Source organism: Corvus hawaiiensis, chromosome Z, assembly GCF_020740725.1.
Source record: "Corvus hawaiiensis isolate bCorHaw1 chromosome Z, bCorHaw1.pri.cur, whole genome shotgun sequence".
In the NCBI taxonomy this organism is placed as follows: Eukaryota; Metazoa; Chordata; class Aves; order Passeriformes; family Corvidae; genus Corvus; species Corvus hawaiiensis.
In genome coordinates, this window is record NC_063255.1 from 47,946,174 (window position 1) to 47,964,536 (window position 18,363).

The 18,363-nt window shown below is 36.0% G+C and overlaps 1 protein-coding gene across 4 annotated transcripts in view; it reads left to right on the forward strand.

Moving 5' to 3' along the window:
• Positions 1 to 18,363, forward strand: part of KCNN2 (potassium calcium-activated channel subfamily N member 2) — a 70,274-nt gene that overhangs the window by 21,110 nt on the left and 30,801 nt on the right. For 2 of the 4 annotated variants that reach the window (XM_048291423.1, XM_048291424.1), the window contains exons 4-5: positions 452 to 870; positions 14,888 to 14,926. In XM_048291423.1, coding sequence (XP_048147380.1) covers positions 452 to 870; positions 14,888 to 14,926 — 458 coding nt within the window. The remainder of the gene's footprint in view (positions 1 to 451; positions 871 to 14,887; positions 14,927 to 18,363) is intronic. The other 2 variants (XM_048291425.1, XM_048291426.1) reach the window with 1 other exon arrangement.

Genomic DNA, 18,363 nt, shown 5'->3' on the forward strand with positions numbered 1-18,363 from the left:
GTTCTACAGAGTATCACCTTGGCTGAAGCTTAACAGGAATCTTAGGAAATATTTTTAATTTGTAATTTAGGTATCTATTCCAAAAACACTTAAATACTTCTCAGCTTTATGAACTTAGGGTAAACAATTGATTTTGAACAGACAAGACTTAATGGGTCCAGAATTTTTTTTAATCAAAGATTACAATTAAAAAAAAAAATGAGAGGCATTCTTAGTAAATAGTGGATGAAAATTCTGTTTCATGTGCAGTTTTAAAAATAGTGTACTAAAAAATTCTTTTTGTCTTAACGAGTTATGTTTCCTTTCATAGTGATGTAAGGTCATTTTCATGGCATATTTTTTCTTTTTTTAGTGGTCTTTGGCAGCATAGAAAACTATGGTAATTTGAAATGGAATTATAACAATTTTGTTAACGATGTACTAAAGTTAACCTTATATTTTATTATTTCAGTTGTTCATGGTGGACAATGGAGCAGATGACTGGAGAATAGCCATGACTTATGAGCGTATTTTCTTTATCTGCTTGGAAATACTGGTGTGTGCTATACATCCCATACCTGGGAATTACACATTCACATGGACAGCCCGGCTCGCCTTTTCTTACGCTCCATCCACAACAACAGCTGATGTGGATATTATTTTATCTATACCAATGTTCTTAAGACTATATCTTATTGCCAGAGTTATGCTTTTGCATAGCAAACTTTTCACTGATGCCTCATCTAGAAGCATTGGAGCATTAAATAAGATAAACTTCAATACCCGTTTTGTTATGAAGACTCTAATGACAATATGTCCAGGAACTGTACTGTTGGTTTTTAGTATCTCATTATGGATAATTGCTGCATGGACTGTCCGAGCTTGTGAAAGGTAAGGTTGGTTTTTTTGTTCAGTTCTTTCTTTTTGTCTTTCTATTTTTCACTCCTGCTTTGTCTCTTAAATTTTGAGTTCAGGGGATCCAAAAATTTATTAGAATGGAGTCCCTAGTCCTTGATAATTTGAGGGTTGGTTGGGTTGTATTCTGTGACAGAGATTGTCGGAATGATCTTCCTTTAAATGTGAAGGACTTCTGCAAAGAGATCTGTGCCCCACTGTTTACTGTAGCACTACAATTCGATTTCAGTGTGTTGATATAATTAACACAGTGGACAGATACCACAAAATGCCTTTAAGAATAGTAGTTAATATTCTGCATTGATACCATTTTTCATTTGTTTTCTTTGTCATACAAATGTAGTGAGGATAAGGTAGAAAAAAGAGCCAGTGAAAATGTTTGGGGGGGATGTGTAATTTGAGTTTTATTGTGCTGGAAAAAAATAGAGTGCAAAATGCTGTTGAAGAGTTGGTAAGATCAGTGAAGGGGAACAGACAGAACACTTAAAGTAATATAACCAACCTTCCTTCCTTCCTTCCTTCCTTCCTTCCTTCCTTCCGAATTCCTTCCGAATTCCTTCCTTCCTTCCTTCCTTCCAAATTCCTTCCGAATTCCTTCCTTCCTTCCGAATTCCTTCCTTCCTTCCGAATTCCTTCCTTCCGAATTCCTTCCGAATTCCTTCCTTCCTTCCTTCCTTCCTTCCTTCCTTCCTTCCTTCCTTCCTTCCTTCCTTCCTTCCTTCCTTCCTTATTCCTTCCTTCCTTCCGAATTCCTTCCTTCCTTCCTTCCGAATTCTTTCCTTCCTTCCTTCCTTCCCTGTAAAGCAGAAGGGCATTTGAGAGTACAACTTTCAATTTCAGCTAGTTTTCCAGCCTCCCTTTACCACACACTTCAGTGTAGGTGCATAATAAATGGCTATCAGCGCTGACACCTTGAAACTGAATTTCTCAAACATAGCTTTAACAAAAAAAGAAATGAGCTTCTGATTGGATAGGATTGCTTAGGAATATGAGATAGATTAACTCTAAGAAGACAGAATGATTCACTAGAAAAGATTTAATGCCTTGGACAGCTCTTAAATCCTGGAATTTATTTCTCCTTTCTTAAGCTGGAAAATTATCAACATATTTAAGGCATTTCTGCTGCTGTGTGTTGACCATTTTGTTTTTCCTATTCCTTTCCATGTCCATCCATTTTAGAATCAGTTTAGGGGAGTTATTTGTGACAGATAGATGATTCAAGTCAGCAGTTAAATCAAACACTGTTACACTTTTTTTAAGTTACTCCTTGCCTTACTTTTCAACTTGTTACAAGGAAAAATATCTGATCTTATAAAATGACTGTAGAAATCATGTTCTTGTAGTTTTATTGTTAAAATTGCTCTGTATCAATATTGTTTCCTCATATTGCAGGTAGACTAATAGTTTAAGAATATTCTGAAAATGCCATGTTAAGAATGACGTATTACATTTTCAGAGTATTCCCCATAGTGTCAGCGGAGGAGTACCCTAGATTTTGACTCAGTCTGTAGTAGCTGTATTTTCATAAGCATGTTCTTATTTCAGACGTAACTGATTTCTGCAAAGTCTCTCCTCTTTATCTCATATTCTTCACTTCTGTTCCCACCGGTTTTCTTTCAGTAGAATTGCCGTTCAGGAATTTTGAGTGTCGACTCAGGCATTTCCCAAACTGTCACTTGTGAATAACTTCAGCATCCATTGCTATCATGTAACTACATATAACTGGTTGATGATGATCATGATGAAATAATAATTTTGTTTTTAACTTTTTTATACAAATGCATTTAAAATAATCTTATACAACTCAGTGAAAATTAGTGAAAAATACTTGCTACTGTCTGATACATACGTTTGTAAAACATATTTATTTGTTAGTAAAAAGATTGCAGGACAAAAATGTATAGTAACATAAAAGAAACAAAGACCACCTCACCCATTTGCCAGTCAGGGAGAGTGAAGACAACACTCTCATAAAGTTTTGATTTTCTGAGTTTGCTTATTTATATTTAAAAAGTGACACATTTCTCTATCACTGTTATCCTGCAAAGAAAATTTTTTTTTCAGTCAGGAACACTGAAATCAGTGTTGGAAAAAACTGAATTTTCTTCAACTGTCTCTTAAATTAGAAATGGATTTCCCATGTTTTAATTGCTGTCCTTGAATTGAAGTTGCTGTCCTTGAATTGACAGTAATAGTTTGGACAGTAGGCTGTACAGCCACAGACTCATAAAACTGAAACAAACCATAACACAACTAAAAGCAAATTAAATATAGAAGTGAGTACTAGGTTAATATATCTCCAGCATAATAACCTTCTGTCACTGGAGCCCAGTCCAAGATTCATATTTAAAAAAAAAAGTAAATTTTATGGTTCAGAAACACTAAAAGGGATATATTTTGGGGTTTTTTATGTGTTTTACCTCCAGTTTTCCCTTGAGGGAATGTGTAAGTGTTTTACCAAACAAATTATACTGACTCTGGATTCCGGTTACTAGCTAGCCCATCAAAACCATTTACATCCATAGCCTGTATAGAAGTACATGGTAAGGAAGAGTTCTCAGAAGAAAACCTCAAAACCCCTCACACAGGAATGCTCTCAACATTCTGCCATCTGAAGTTAAACATCCCCTTTTTTGCATAGCTGCAGACAGATACAATAGCCATTTATCATGAGAAAGGACAAATATGGCCACTGAATCATTTCTGTTCTGTGTAGAAGTCATAGTCCTCAGAAGATGTCTCCCAAGGTCTTTATGGCTTTGGAATTGCTTAGTAGTTAGAAGTTTAGTTTACACAAATAAAGTACATTTTTTCCCAACTGCTCTTGGTTTTTTTCTTAGTTTTAACTCAAAGAAATCTTTTTTTTTTTTAAGTAGACTGTTATATGTACACAAAATGATCCTGAAAATAAATCCTATGGTTAGGAGTTCTTGCTATCCCACTTGACACTATGTATGAAAACATAATGAATGTTGATACATTGGATAGAAACTGGGAATTAGGCAGCAGCCTGGTAGCTTTTTTTTGATAAGGGATGATTTATATTAGTAAAATTTAATGGTGTTAACTATTTCTTTGCATCACTCTGGCACCGTGCTCTAATTTCTGTTACATAGTAGCACTACATAAGGGTTTGCATTAGCAGAATTTCTATGGTGTATTATATCATTTAACTGATCATCCAAATTGGAACAAGATGATGGTGATAAGATATAGTAGATTAAAATACTGAGATTTTTAAACTGGGAGGAAAGATTCTCATTCTGTTCTATGTTCTCAGTGAAGAGGGAGGTGACAGTAGGCAGTGTCCTTCATTGTGGAGTTGTGTGTGCTCAGCAAAAGCTGTTGCTGCTGAATGACAGCCTGATACTCAGATTGTTCTTCTATTCAAAGTTAGGTTTTTACTATTGCAGGCAGTCCTGGGAATAGGAAGAGATATTTGGAAGCCCCACATTTCATAGTGAGGAAGGTTACATGAAAGAGCCTTATTATCCATTTCCCTAAAGATAACCTGTAGAGACAGGTCATAGGTTGAGCCAGCCAAGTTGACTGTCTGAATAAAGACTTCACTGCTTTAATGGTCATCTGACTGATCGCTTGATATACACTGAACTAAGACAGGACGTGTCTTTCTCAGTGCCTTAATGGCTGTATAGTTAGCTCCCAGAATGCTAATTATAGCAAGTGACACTTTGGGTTGGTGAGCAAGGTATTTTCCAGGATTGCAGTTTAAGGTCATGTATGAGGGCAGAATGTGGTACAGATAATGGTGGTGGACAGCCAGCTGGGTATAAATGAGTAGCTAGGGCTGCAGAGTAATCTAGAGGAGGGAATTTGGAAGGTAAAGGTGGGAAAAGCATGAAGTGTTGCTGTGTGCATAATGGCTGTTTAGAGGGGAAGATTGCATTGCGTAGGTTTCAACATCTGCCTTCTCATTGCCAGTGGCAGTATATTGCAGTTTGTCATATGTAGGCTTCATAATGAAAATCTAAATTTTTTATTGGGTCTAACTCAAAAGATGTTTGTGTTTATAACTCTGAGGCACGTGATCTAGAACACTTACGAATATGTTACTTTCATATTTGAATTATGAGCCCTACAAGCAGATTAATTTTTGCAGTTTCCCATTCATATATTGTTACTGAAAATAGATTTGTGCATGGTTGTCAGTTGTTTGTATCAGTTAAAATAAAAAAAGTTTGGCTTCTCACAAAAAAGGAAGTTAGTATGTTTTGCATTAAGTCATTGAAGAATCTGACAAGTTTGCTTCACTCTTCTGTAGAATGAATGTCTCTTCTGTGAGAAGTGGGCTGCTTTTCTAGGTTGTGTGGAAGGTAGCCACTGTTATTATCTGTTATTTTTTTTTTTTTTATACAAAGGGAGAAATAATATTTTCTTCTGAATACAAACATGGGTATAAAGTGCCCATGTACCAAGCAATATGAACCACAAATGCCCACATTGCGCTATTGTATGTCCAGAACGGATCGTATCATGTGCCTGGAATTTCTTTCAGAGGAGAACTGAGAACAGAACTGAATTTTCTTCTTCTGCAGAGAGCACATTTTTGGCACAATTTCTGGTTCTATTTGTTCCTCTCTTTAACTTCTGGCAATGAAGTAAGTTCTGTTTGAGCAGTTTTAGTAAGCATTTCTTCCTCTTGTCAGTTTCTACTCTGTACTCTCTCCTTGTTTTAACAAAAACAAACTCAAACAAAAAGCACACACACACACACAAAATCCCATCTGTGTGTGATGGTGAAATACTTTTCTGCTTTCTGCTCATTTTTGTTTTCTACAAATAAATGTCTGTCTTATTTCTTGGAAGTATGATACCATTACAAAGTTTCCAGTAAGCAGCTCACACATGACAACTGGGAGGCAAATGTTAAGGGTTCATTTGATACAAGCAAGTGGATACACTGACACTTTCAGTTGTCATTCATGAAGGAAAAAATGTTTCTTAGCTATCTAATTTCCTCTTGGTATGTATTCCAGTTCTTGCTTGTCTTGAGGACCTTATCTGACACACGTTGCATGCATATTCACAAGGCCACCTTCCAATGGAAATTGCTTTTAGCATTCTCTGCAGTGCCAGTGGGAAGATTCTTGTTCTTAGTTTAAAAAAAAGCAACCAGAAAACCCCACATAAACCCCAACAAACAAGCAAACAAAACCCAACAACAACAGACCATGCCTGCATATTTAATTTTAAGCCTATTTTTAGGCTCAGAAGGTCAGAAACAATGACATATCATTTTTATTTTTTTCAGTCTCGTGACTGTCAACTGATCAAATAGTGTTTGTGTATGGACAGTGCTGGCTGTTTATCGTGGTTCTTTACCTTCCCTTGGCTCACGGCTCACTGAAAGTAGAATGTGCTACTGGCAGTCAGGTTTCTCCAGTGGTGGCAAATGTTAAAAGTTAAATATTCAAAACAACAATAAGCAATGATGACCTGTCATCATCCTGACGTGCACCTGTGCTGTGAATGAATGGTTCTCTGCCTACCAGTCTTAATTCCTGTTTTTGCACACTGAGTGTAGATTAACTGTAAATGATGGGTTGCTGTTTTATAATACTTACACCTCAAAGCAATTCATAACTAAAACTACATGTAACTGCTTCCATTTTTGTTGAAAAAGTTACAAATAGACCATCAGATCCATTATTTTATCATACACTGAAGGCAACAAGGGAGTTTATTCACAGAAGTACACTGGGGAGTGTCTTATATGCATAACCCAGATCCAAAAAAGAGCAATTGATCTAAATAAAATATTCCTTTTCTAGGTGTATCCAGAAGGATTAATAGCTAAATCATATGTTCTTTTGCTGCTTGAAAACAAAACAGTTATGTACATTTAAGGGAGGAAGCAGATGCACCTATTCTAATGCATGTAGAGTTTGCTGTTCTTTTAAATTCATATCTTCCTTCCCTTTGAAAGTGCTGTTTGTGTATTCTCAGCACAAGAACTTTGAGAATATAAGTAAGAATATACTCTTCAGTTTGTTTAGGTTATTAGAATTATCCTTATAAATATGGAAAGTAGCAATAACTGGTGAGGTGTCAGTGGATATAGTCATTCCTTCACAAAAATATATCAAGCCAAAGTAGATCAGGATTTCTCTAGTCCAAAAATAGCAAACCCATCTTTGAGAAAGGGAGTGCAAAAGACAAAAATTTTAAAAACAAGCAAAAAAAAATCTACTTGCTTAATGAAAGAGAAAAAAAAATCTGTCCTTCAGATTAATCTAACTAGAGGAAGAAAACTTGTTTTTAGGTTAAATTCCCTTTTATTTACAAAGGACTTATATGTATAACAGTTGTAGAAGAGAATGAAGTGGAAAAGTTCATGTATAGTTCAAGAATGGTGAGCAAAGTGAAAACTATTTCTCTAAACAGAAAGGTCTAAAGAGAATTAAAATACTTACAGATGAGTACTTACCTGCTTTCAAGGACAAAAAGATTTTTCTTTTTCATTAATCTTGAATCTATAAAACATAATTAAGAGAACAGTCTTTGTTCTGGTCAGTAAGAATGGTTGTACGTACTCCAAATTCTTTCAGATAAGAAAGCAATTTATGGAATTTTTTTTATCATTATTTCATTACTGGATCGAAAGTAACATCATCTGGTCCTCGTATTTTTAAATGTGATAATTTTTTTTTTCCTCCCCATTTTGACCAACATTTTGAACTACTCAGAATATTTTGCTTCAAAATGAGTAAAAACTATTTGCCACAGTACACCAAAAGCAATCCCTATAAAATAGGGTCATACTGAAGCAAAAATCAATGTCTTCTCACTTCAAAATAGAATTTGTTGCTCCAATAGTTTAATGTCTTTGAAAAATGCACTCTGAAGTGTGAATTTAAGCTTTTCTGCTGGTTTTCTTTTGCTTCTTGGGCAAAGTGAGGAGTATAGACCATGGCTGTTACTTCATTGCTAATAAACAGCCAGTATGCTGACTGAACTCTAGCCTTAGATATTGAAGGACGGCTTCTATTAGGAATTTACAATTCAGTCCTAAAAATTCAGATTTATAAGGTCAGTAAGAGGATATAGATAGTGTTGTGAAATTGCACAGTTAAGGGAATTAGTGGTTTTATGGAGGGAAACATGAGAAGGTTCTTTTCAATATTTTATGTGTTCTTTATTTTCCTTTTCTGTGTTTTCCCCCTTTTAATTTGTTGTCTCCATAAAAAGGCTTTTCTTGCTGGGGTAGGTTTTTTCTTGAAAAGTTCAAAATCAGGTATAGTTTTTAGTACAGCTGTTCTTGAGATAGTAAGTGATTTGCAACATCTCTTAGAAGTAGTAAATGTTGGTGTGTGTCATCATTTACACTTGTGTTTCCCAAAACAGTGATACTGTACTAGTTCAGAGTTTAAGCTGATCAGTCTAGAACACTTCTGATTGAGAAAAGAGAACGTGAGTCTACTTGCAGTTGTTTTTTCTCTAAACCAGATTGATATCTAATATTTCTTTTTGAGCCTTGTTCTGTGATAAATGAAATCCACTGGCAAAATTCCTGTGGCTTTCCACAAGAGTGGTTCACTGAATTGAAGTATGTTAATTGAGAATTGAAGGCATCAGTGCAATGTGAATTGGACAAGTATCTTGGATTATTTAGGTTTGCAAGCTTCTGGGTCAGGGGTTGTCTTTGAACTGTGTTTGCACACTGCTTAGCACAGTGCTGTCCAAGAATAACACTTACATATGTGATACTGCAGTACTAATAAATGTAGTAACTTCTAGTGAGGAGAAAAGGGAGCTAAACAGTTCTGAAGGCTAGTGGTGTTCAGATGAAGGTGATGCCTTCATGTGTTGATACAGCAGTTTAAGCCTGTTCGGTTTTGATGGATGCTGGCTGTGCTGACAGCTTGTGCTGAGAACACTGCCCAGGCAGGAATTACACTCTGCTAGCTGACTTGTTTTCCCTGTGTACTCTCTGCCTCAAGTGGAGAAGCCTGAGGCAAGAGCCTCTGTGGTCTCACTTGCAAAGGGTAATATATATGTTCATATCAGTTTGGTGGTGGGACCTCCAAGTCCCCTATCTGGTAGGGTCAGTGAAGTTGTGCTCCTGCCGGGTGTGTGCAGGCACCGTGCTCAGCACTGTGCTGCAGTCTCACCTCAGGCTGGGTTGGAACAGCCTGGCACTGAACATTGAGTCTCTGTACTGTACTTTGTGTACGGTGCTTGTGACACAGGGCTTAAGTGTATCTTCTGTTGCCAAGCTTGACAGAAAAAGAGACCAGTCCCTAATTACTGATAAGGTGCAATGAAGGTAAAAAGTACTCCAAATGTTGCAGAGTAGCAGGTACCTGAATAGGATAAGAACACACAGAAACAGAGGATGTCAGTGCCATGGGGCTACAACCTGGTTTGAAACCTGGTGCAGAATCTGTGGGAGCCGGTGGGCTTGCATTAGCTTAAAATGAGCCTTGGGTATGAACTGAAGTTTCAGTATCAGGAATTGTATACAGGCCTAAAAATAGGTTTTGCAATGCTTTTTTTTTTTTTTTTTTGGGGGGGGGGGGGGTGATGGGGGTGCTTTTAAAAGTTTTATTTATTCCATGAATTAACTAAATATTTACTAATAACTACTGAACAGGTGAAAATAGCAGTAAAAAACAGTGTATGCTGTCTTTAAAACAATAAAAACATTGTAATACGTAAACAAGAATTATCAAATCTGTAACTGCTGAACAGAAGATTTTTGTTAATATTGATGTTAATGTATTCTTCTATAACAAACATGATCAGCTGGATGTGTAAACAAAGTATTCAGTTAATCTAAAGTGAATGGGATTTATATTGTGGGTATGACAGACTTCAAGATTGTGTGTTCCAGGCATAGGAGTGCAATGATACATTGTTCACCGGTGCTTATTTTGTTTGATGACATTATAAAGTAGGCCATTGATCACGTTAAAAATATCTTGATACTTACAAACTTGAGCAGATACAAATGTAGTTTCATAGCATTTGTTTTGCCTGCTTTGACTGGCTGCATTAGAAGTATCTTGAGCTGTAGGCAGCTTTGGAGTATGAGGCAGAAAGATTTTAAAAACCTGGGATTTGAAAGTTGTGTGTAAGACTGAATAAATGAACTTTTTTTTTTCAAAGATCAGGATGTTCTATAAGGCTGGAATACTAAAGCCTGGCTTTTCCACAAGCAGCTCTGCAATCCAAGGGCTTTCACTTATTACACCTGTGCTTCAATTTCCTTGCATGTAGTGCTGTGATCCCTCACAGCAGGTTATTCGTGCATCTTCAGCAGGGGCAAAGACACTCTACAAGCAAGGTATATGCAGCTTGAGAGTGCAAAGCAATTTTTACTTACTAGTAGGTAATACACCCAAAAGTTAAGCTGGAATTTAGTGGACTACTAGACTAAAGATTCGGACACTAGCCCAGTAAAAGACCAAAAGAGACTTCGCTGGCCATGCAAGAGTGAGCTAGGCAGTGAAGGTCTGTTCTCCACAGCTCCGTATGTGCTGCTGCATTCCCACCTCTTGCCATGCTTCTGTGGTATTTTCTCTGGATATGTTTTCTCCAGATATGGATGGATGATCCTCCCAGCCTGCAGTGAGAACAACCAGCTTGACTGGCCCTCCGTTTTTTGGTTTTTTGTCCTTTAGGACTTTAGCTTTCCACACTGGGAATGACCTCAAATCCTTGAGCTATGGACCATACCTCTCAAGAAGAGGGGATATAGTTCCTTTTATTTAAAGCAAAAATTATTGATTATTACCCAAGGCATTGCTAACTCATGCATATCCATTTTGGAATAGGATGAAACACTTGCATCTTGCTGCTTGAGCACAGTTGCTGAACTTCGATTTTGTTTCATTCTGGTGTCTTTGGTTGGTGTGTATCTTTCATAGGAAACACCCAACAGCAGACTAGGAAAGATATACAGGGCACAGTTTCAAAGTAATGAGCTTCTGATCATTGCACAGTAGAGCAAACAGTTAAACACAAATGTGACTAAAAGTCTTTAACAGTTTGGGACTCAGCTATCAAAAGCTAAATGGTTCAACCTGTAACCTGCTGATCTCATAAGTTGTTAGCTTCTGCCATAAAAATCTAAGTTTAGGAAGGGGTGCTGGTTGAATAACTCTTACTAAATTATTTAGGAGTTAACAGTTCTGTGATATGAAAGTGTCTTTTTTTTATAAGACTTTAACCAGTGCCTAATTATTATCTGTAAAATCTATTATCTTTTTAATAAACACAGGAGACACTTAGCAGGAGTACTTTGTCTTAGTTTACAGAAAGAACCATGAGCCAGTCTGTGTCTCAGCTGTCCCATATGGTCTGGATATTTTTTTAATGGAACAAAGCATCAAAGAGTCAAAATACATTGTTTCCTTGGCTGCTGTAAAAAAGCTAAAAGGAAGAATTTTATGTAGAAAGAAGAAACAATATTTTAGTCCCATTGCAACCTAATGCTGATTGAGGGGAGAAGAGGATTTTGGCTGAGCATGTTTTCCTTTTTTGGCTGTCACCTCTCTAGTACATGTAGGGTGGATGTAAGACATGAGTTCTAAAAGGGAGAAGCTGCTCCCTTGGTCAGCTCTGGCAAAAAGTACGGCCAAGCTTGGAAAGTATTTTGTCTATAATTGGTTGTGTCAGCAGGGTCAGTTGCTTTGTTTTCAATTCAGTAGTTGTCTGCAGTACACCTGAGGGAGAAATTGGCTGTGGGTTTGTAGCACATGGCACACCAACTGCTGGGTGTGCAGTGGGGTGGGAGAATGTGGAGTTTACTTTGGTGCAGGTGCTGTTTGAAGTGCAACCATCAAGCTTCAGGCTTGCTTTCAGTAGCTAATTTCAGGATGACATTAATCTATATTTCATGTCTTTCAGTCACTGCATTCTCTGTTGTTATTGAATAACCTGAATTTACCAGTTTGTAGACACTCTAGTTTAATTGGCTTGACCTGAGAATTGTCCGGAAGATATATATATGACCTTAGTGTCAGTTCAGGAGCTGGACTACACATTTTTGGGCAGGCAGTAGTACATGTGGAAAACAACTCTGCAAAGTATTCACATTTAGTAATAGCCTTCTAATAAAAACAATGTATCTTCACTGAATTTGAGAAAGAAGAGACTTGGTGTTCTAATTCCTTGAGTTAAAGGTGACCTCTTATTATTTTATACTAAAAAGAGTGCAGTAGATGTAATTGGCAAAGCTGCTCACAGTCTGAAATCAGAGATACAACATTCCCTGAAACTGAACAGAGATTTCAGATCAAGTATTCATGCCCAAATGTCTTTTCTTTTTAACTCTGTTTTTAATCATTCATCGTTTCAGAAAATCATGATACACCTTCAGACTAATGAGCTTCTAAAATTGTAACCCTGACTGTTAAAACTTTGATGTTAAATTGCAGTCTTTTGCAGTAGATTCTTTCCAAGGTGTTCAAAGGCAAATTATATGTTACATTTAGTTAATTGAACACCAAAGATGCTTGTCAGCTCTCAGTAATACCTTCTGCATCAAATTTCTTCCTTTCCCAAGCCTACAAGGATTTAACAAAAAATGTGCATGATAATTCTTGGTAATACTGCTTTTAGGGTGGTATTTGTTCCTTGCAAGCAGATCACATCAGTTGCCTTGCTCGTTCCTTGTGTGCTGGGAGGCAGAAGACCTGCTGACGCAGTCCGTGTACCTCAGCAGGACACTGGTGTCCTTCAGTGATTGTATTTCTGATGTTGTGGAGTACGATTTCTCTTGATTTTTAGAAAATGAGATCTAGCACAGATAATAGACCAAGAAGCAGATGCCGTGTCCTGTGATCTAGTGTCTGCAGGAGACACAACAATCTGTACCAGGAGCTACACATTCTATCAGTTTATTTTCACTTCTTTTCAAAGGAAATTTAAAATTTAGACTAGAATAATGTTAGCATGGTTTTAGTAGGATCAACCCTAGCACTCTTCTGTTATTGAGGTAGTGGCAGTAGCATTTTTAATAGTACAGAACACTGGAGTGAAGGTTTTATTATATCAACAAAAGTATGCTAAATATATACAAACAATTTGTGAAGTCACAAAAGCAATAAACAGTGCAATTTTGTTTTAGAGGCAGATTGCATTATTTAATTACATAGAAGTATTCTGCATGTTGAAAATAGCATGAGCTAGAGAATCCAACTTGCAATTCTGTTGTGACCTTGACCAAAGTCATTTAAGCTATTTGTGTCTATGTCATGCAGAGAATTATGTTTACTGCTATTGTTTGGTGTGATGTCCTTATTCTGAATAACAAAATTTATTTGAACTTAATGAGCAAAGGATTCTACTATAGTGTGATGGCAGTAATGATGTTTTATATTGTTTCAAATTATTGCACAGGTAGAGACGCAATCTAGAAATACTCATTCTGAGAAATGAGGTGAGAGATATGAAAATAGAGGAAATGTTGTTAATTCTGCATGCTTGCATTTTTCTTTCTCATTCTTTTGGGAAAGGTATTCAGAATACATAAGCCTGCTGAAGTCTTTGTGGCTGTACCACAGCTCCACACATAAGTCTCCAGTCAGGACTTCAGAATCTGGAGGACAAATTGACTGAAGCTGTACATTCTGGAAAAGAAAGACTATAGATCTCTTGCATTTTCCAAGGATCTTTAATCCATATAGTTGGAATTCTTTCTCCTCTACCCCTTTAGGGGAGGCATGACTGACTTTCTGGAACTCAGAGGATGCAATCTAGAGAAAATCAAGGGGTTTTTCTTTTAAATATGAAATATTGTTTTTCCTTTAGTCGCATCATTTTCTGAGTTCTCCAAAAGGTTACACTCAAATGTAGTTGAACTCTTAAAGGAATATTTTGCTGTGTATACATCTATCTATCTATCTGTCTATCTATCTATCTATGTATCTGTCTATCTATCTATCTATCTATCTTATCTATCTATCATCTATCTATCTACAACATTTGCTTGTTTATAAATTTTTATAATTAAAGTTTTGTAGCTCAGAGATAATGCTTCGGTATAAAGGGCCCATACTCTACGTAAATGAGACAAACATTTACAGTTCAGTGTCTAGTTTTAGTCTTTCTTTTCGAAACCAAACATGCTGAAACCAAGCTGTTGTTCCCATTGTGTACATCCTTAGTTAAGCATGACCCCTGATTATGTGCTTGCCTGTCTAAATCTTGACCAAAGAACTGAGTTGAAGCATGAAAGTCACATAGATAACTCACATATCTGATCTATGATTCACATAGAATTTGCCAGTAGTCTAAACAATAGGCATTAGATAACTTCAGGTTTATTAAAGGACTTTTCCAGCTTGTTCAACATATAGACTGTAAGACACATGCTTCAACTGTAGATAGTGCAAAAGGTAAGTTCTGTTGGCACACCATCCAGAGTACTCCCCTCCATTAAAAACAGAGTGAAAATATGTAACAGGGTTTTTTTTTCTGAAAATGTTGTCTGCTCAAGTTCCTTCAGAGCACAGAATTTCATTATTTCTTCAGTGTTTCATTGAAATCAGTCAAAATGCAGTCAGAAAATCTTGAATGAGGGCCAAGATATCAGGCAACAAAATGGTTTTGGTAAAAAAAAAACTTATCAGTAGAAAGGATTCTGTCATGTTCATGGTCTTTAGAGAAAATAGTACAAGATCCTTTGTTTTTGGTAAATGTTTGCCATTAATATGAGATGATCCCTACAAAAGTTAGCTGTCCTGAAAGCAAATGGCAAACAAACTGAAAACGCCAAATTATCACAAGCGAAAAACTGATTTTACTCTTTTTAATGAGAAAAGGGGGGAGAAAAGTACAAGGTTCAGACTTCATATAATCTCACATTCACAGTATTACAGAATTTGGTGACAATATATCAAGGCATTTTGGACAATGTCATTTTGACAATGTCTAAAATAGAGCAAAGAAAACCATAATTGCATCTAGCATATTTAATATATTTTGGTGAAGGTCTCCTAAGCCTTTTCTTTTTGGTTACATTTAGGTGGGCAACACATCTGTCTTCAAATGTGACACTGCAGAGGTCTGTATAAGCAAATGAGGATGATGTTCCTTTATTCCCATCGCCAGAGTAAAGTACTACATGTAGCTCTATTACATTTTTTCTAGCCTGTATGAATTTATGGTATTCTCTCCACTTGGATTTGCCTTGAGAACCTTGTGGCAGAAGTCCATCCTGTAGCTGGTCCATGTAAACTCACTCCTCTGTAAGACATACGGTAACAGTCACAAGAATGTCTTCTGTGTAGATAACCTTTCTCAATCCCTGTAAATTAACATCTCTACATCAATCACAAAAATTTACTCCAAAGTATTCTTCTAGCCTTCTGATTGGTTTGATGAAGAGAACAATAATTAAAAAGGGATAACCCTGGGTTTTTTTCTTAAATATTGACAGTCTCATGCTGAAGTTTCATACATAAAAAGTAAGTGGAAAATATTTATGTTACAAGTTCTTTCTTTGTTTAATTTCCTGTATGGCAATATATAGTTACATTTTTAGACTTCATGTTTCATAACATTAAATGTAGTCCCCAGTACTTCACTGTTAGTGGGATCTGGTACAACTTTCAGCTGACTCTCAAAAGTACACAGACTTTGGGTTTGGAATTGGCTTTAGAAATACTCAGTAAAATCTGTTTCAAGCAGTGTAACTTACAGAAGCTAAACTGTAAATACAGTCTTTCCTTTTTATAAAAGAAATGAAAATATAATCAACAATAAGTTCAATTTGTCTGATTTAAGTTAAGCATATAGCTCCAGCAGTGTTCCCAATACAGAATGTTAAACTCGTCCCCAATTCTGAGGAACTCAATAAAACTTGCACTGACCGCAGCTTTCTGCTCTGATCCAAACTTAGTAAATTCTGTCTAGATTTTAAAAAAATGTTTACTTGTAAGGTGCTGTCCTATCTAAACCAGTTTTATTCTCCAATTTATCCAGACCATACATTTTGATGAATCCGGTATTTTGTTTTTCAGTTCTAAAGGAAAGAGAATTGTCATAGGCATTTTACTTTTATTTTTTTTTTGTTTTGTTTTGTTTTATTTTATTTTATTTTATTTTAGTCATCTGTTCTCAATGTCCATTACATTAGAGAACTTGCATATGTTGGTAAAATTGCTGGTATCCTAATGAAATTTGGACAAAAAATGCCAAACCAGCAGGCTTTATGACCATGAGCATGTGCTTCATTCCTTTTTATAGAAAGCAATACATCAGCTACAGAACTAGTAAGTTTTGTGATGATAAATGAAATTAGTTCCGTAAGAGAAAAATACCTGCAGAGTTCTCCGTTTGTCAGAAAGTCTTCTTGAAGAATTCAGCATAATCTTTGCTCTATAATTTCACCTCCTCCTGTCTTCTCCCTGCATAAAAGGCTAACTTTTACCTAGTTCTGCCGTTTTATATCAGAAAAATAAAGGTAGGTTTCATTTAAAGTCTATCATGATAAATTCTATTTCTACTTTCTAAAACTTCTATTTCTAAAGTTTTTCTTCAGAAAACTGCTTCTGAATCTTTAGATATCAGTTGATTCAGATAATCTCAAAAATATTTCCTCCTTCTGAGAGGGGCTTAGGTATAAAATAGTAACGGGATATCTCCAGAGGAAATGCAAAGTGCAAGATAAGGGAAAATTTTAGAAGGGTTAGAGTTAGTTGCCCGTGAATATAATGAATGATTCACAGTACAGCTCATTAAGAAACTCTTTGAATTTGAATGATTCATGTTTCTATCATAACACAGCTTTAGCCAGTGCTGTTGCAGACCTCAAAAACTTAAAGCAAATTTTAAAAATAAAATTCCTTCTTATTGTATTGACAAATTTTAGAAATTAGACTGTGTAAAAAATAATGGCTGCAGAAAGGAAATATGCATGCGTTTCTTATTTTAAAAGATAAAAAACTACAGAGAAACAGGAGTTTTCCTTCAAGCTTACTGATGTCACTTCAGTTTCCTTCTTTTGTTTTCATATATTTAATATCACATTAACAGCATATTTATAGTAGCTTCTTTTACAGAACAATTTCTGATAAAGATAATATACAGAACTACAGAAGGAGCAGCTCTTGGATATTTCAGATTTTATTTCTAATAGTCAGTGTGTTTGCAGTCACTGTCCTTTCTGGATTATTAGTTGAATTTTGCTTTCAAAGCAGAGTTAATGTTTGTTCAAAGTGTGGTTTGTAAAGGATTTTAACAAACACTCCTTTTTTCAGCTCCTGTCCTAATAAGCCTTTCAGACAACATGTCTCTCCACTGGATTAAAGAGTCATTTTTAATTTAATTTTTAATTCAAGTAGCTTCAAAAACATATTCTGAGGTACTTTGACAGCCCGTATCCTAACAGGTAGAACAGGGACATGAAGATACTGGTGTGAATCAGCTTTGTGCTTGAGAAGAGCCTGACAACAAATTCACTCCCCATGGTCAGTGCTCTCCTCACTAAGCTGCTAAACTAACAAAGGAGTATCAACTGCTCATTTGTCCTGTGCTTTTTGGAAAGCCTGATGTATTGCTTGTTCACTAAGAATTTTTTCTGTGTTGCTTCATTGTATGGATACTGATGCGTTTAAGAGGCTGTTTTGCTTCTTCAGGACATGCTTCTTCTGGTAAAATGAAAAATTTTGGTACTACACAATTTTTGGATGTCTAATTTAAGAGAATTATTTTTAAACGTGAGTCATTATAGAGGAGTTTGAGTTCATTGGGTTTTAGCCAGAGCTTTGGGCATACAGGCTAATCAAACTGTCAAGTTGGGAGCTGAGAGCTCAGAAGGTGAAGACCACCAAAATAATCATCAGCTGTATCAAAAAACTTAACTTCATTGAAAGAGTCTGTCAGAGAGCTGTGAAAAATTAAAACATGATATTTCATTTCCAAAAACATGAGGCTAAAAATGGTATGCCAATAAGGTGTTTTATGCTGTGAGCAGTTGTGGTTTGCATTGGAAAAGGTACTAGTATGTTTTTTGTGAAGACAAAATGTGACATATGATCATGGAATTGTGGAGCACGTTGTAATACACGTGCCAAAGTCTGTGAATAAGCATCCTTATTCGTAACATACTGTTTTGGTGCTGATTGCTGCTCCTGATCCAACAACTAATACCAACCATTAGAGCCTGATTTTGCCTCTTAGCGCTTGAGCTATATGAAGCGTGCTTAGTTTTTCTGCAGAGTCTGGGTGTGTGTGTATAGGAACCGGGAAAGGCTAGGGAGTTGAGTTTTTAAAATATAAAGGCATTCCTTTGAAATGTGCAAACTTTTTTTATTGGTGACAGAATATTATCAAATGTAAAGAAACAGAGCTGAGAAAAGCTGAATTCCTGAGCATGCTCTAAAATGTGACGAAGATAGATCTTTCTGAAAAAGATGGTCTGAACACAGTAAAATGTGTTTGTCCAAATACTTAAGATAAAGCAAAATTTTGCACAAAGAATAATTAATGTAAGTTTTT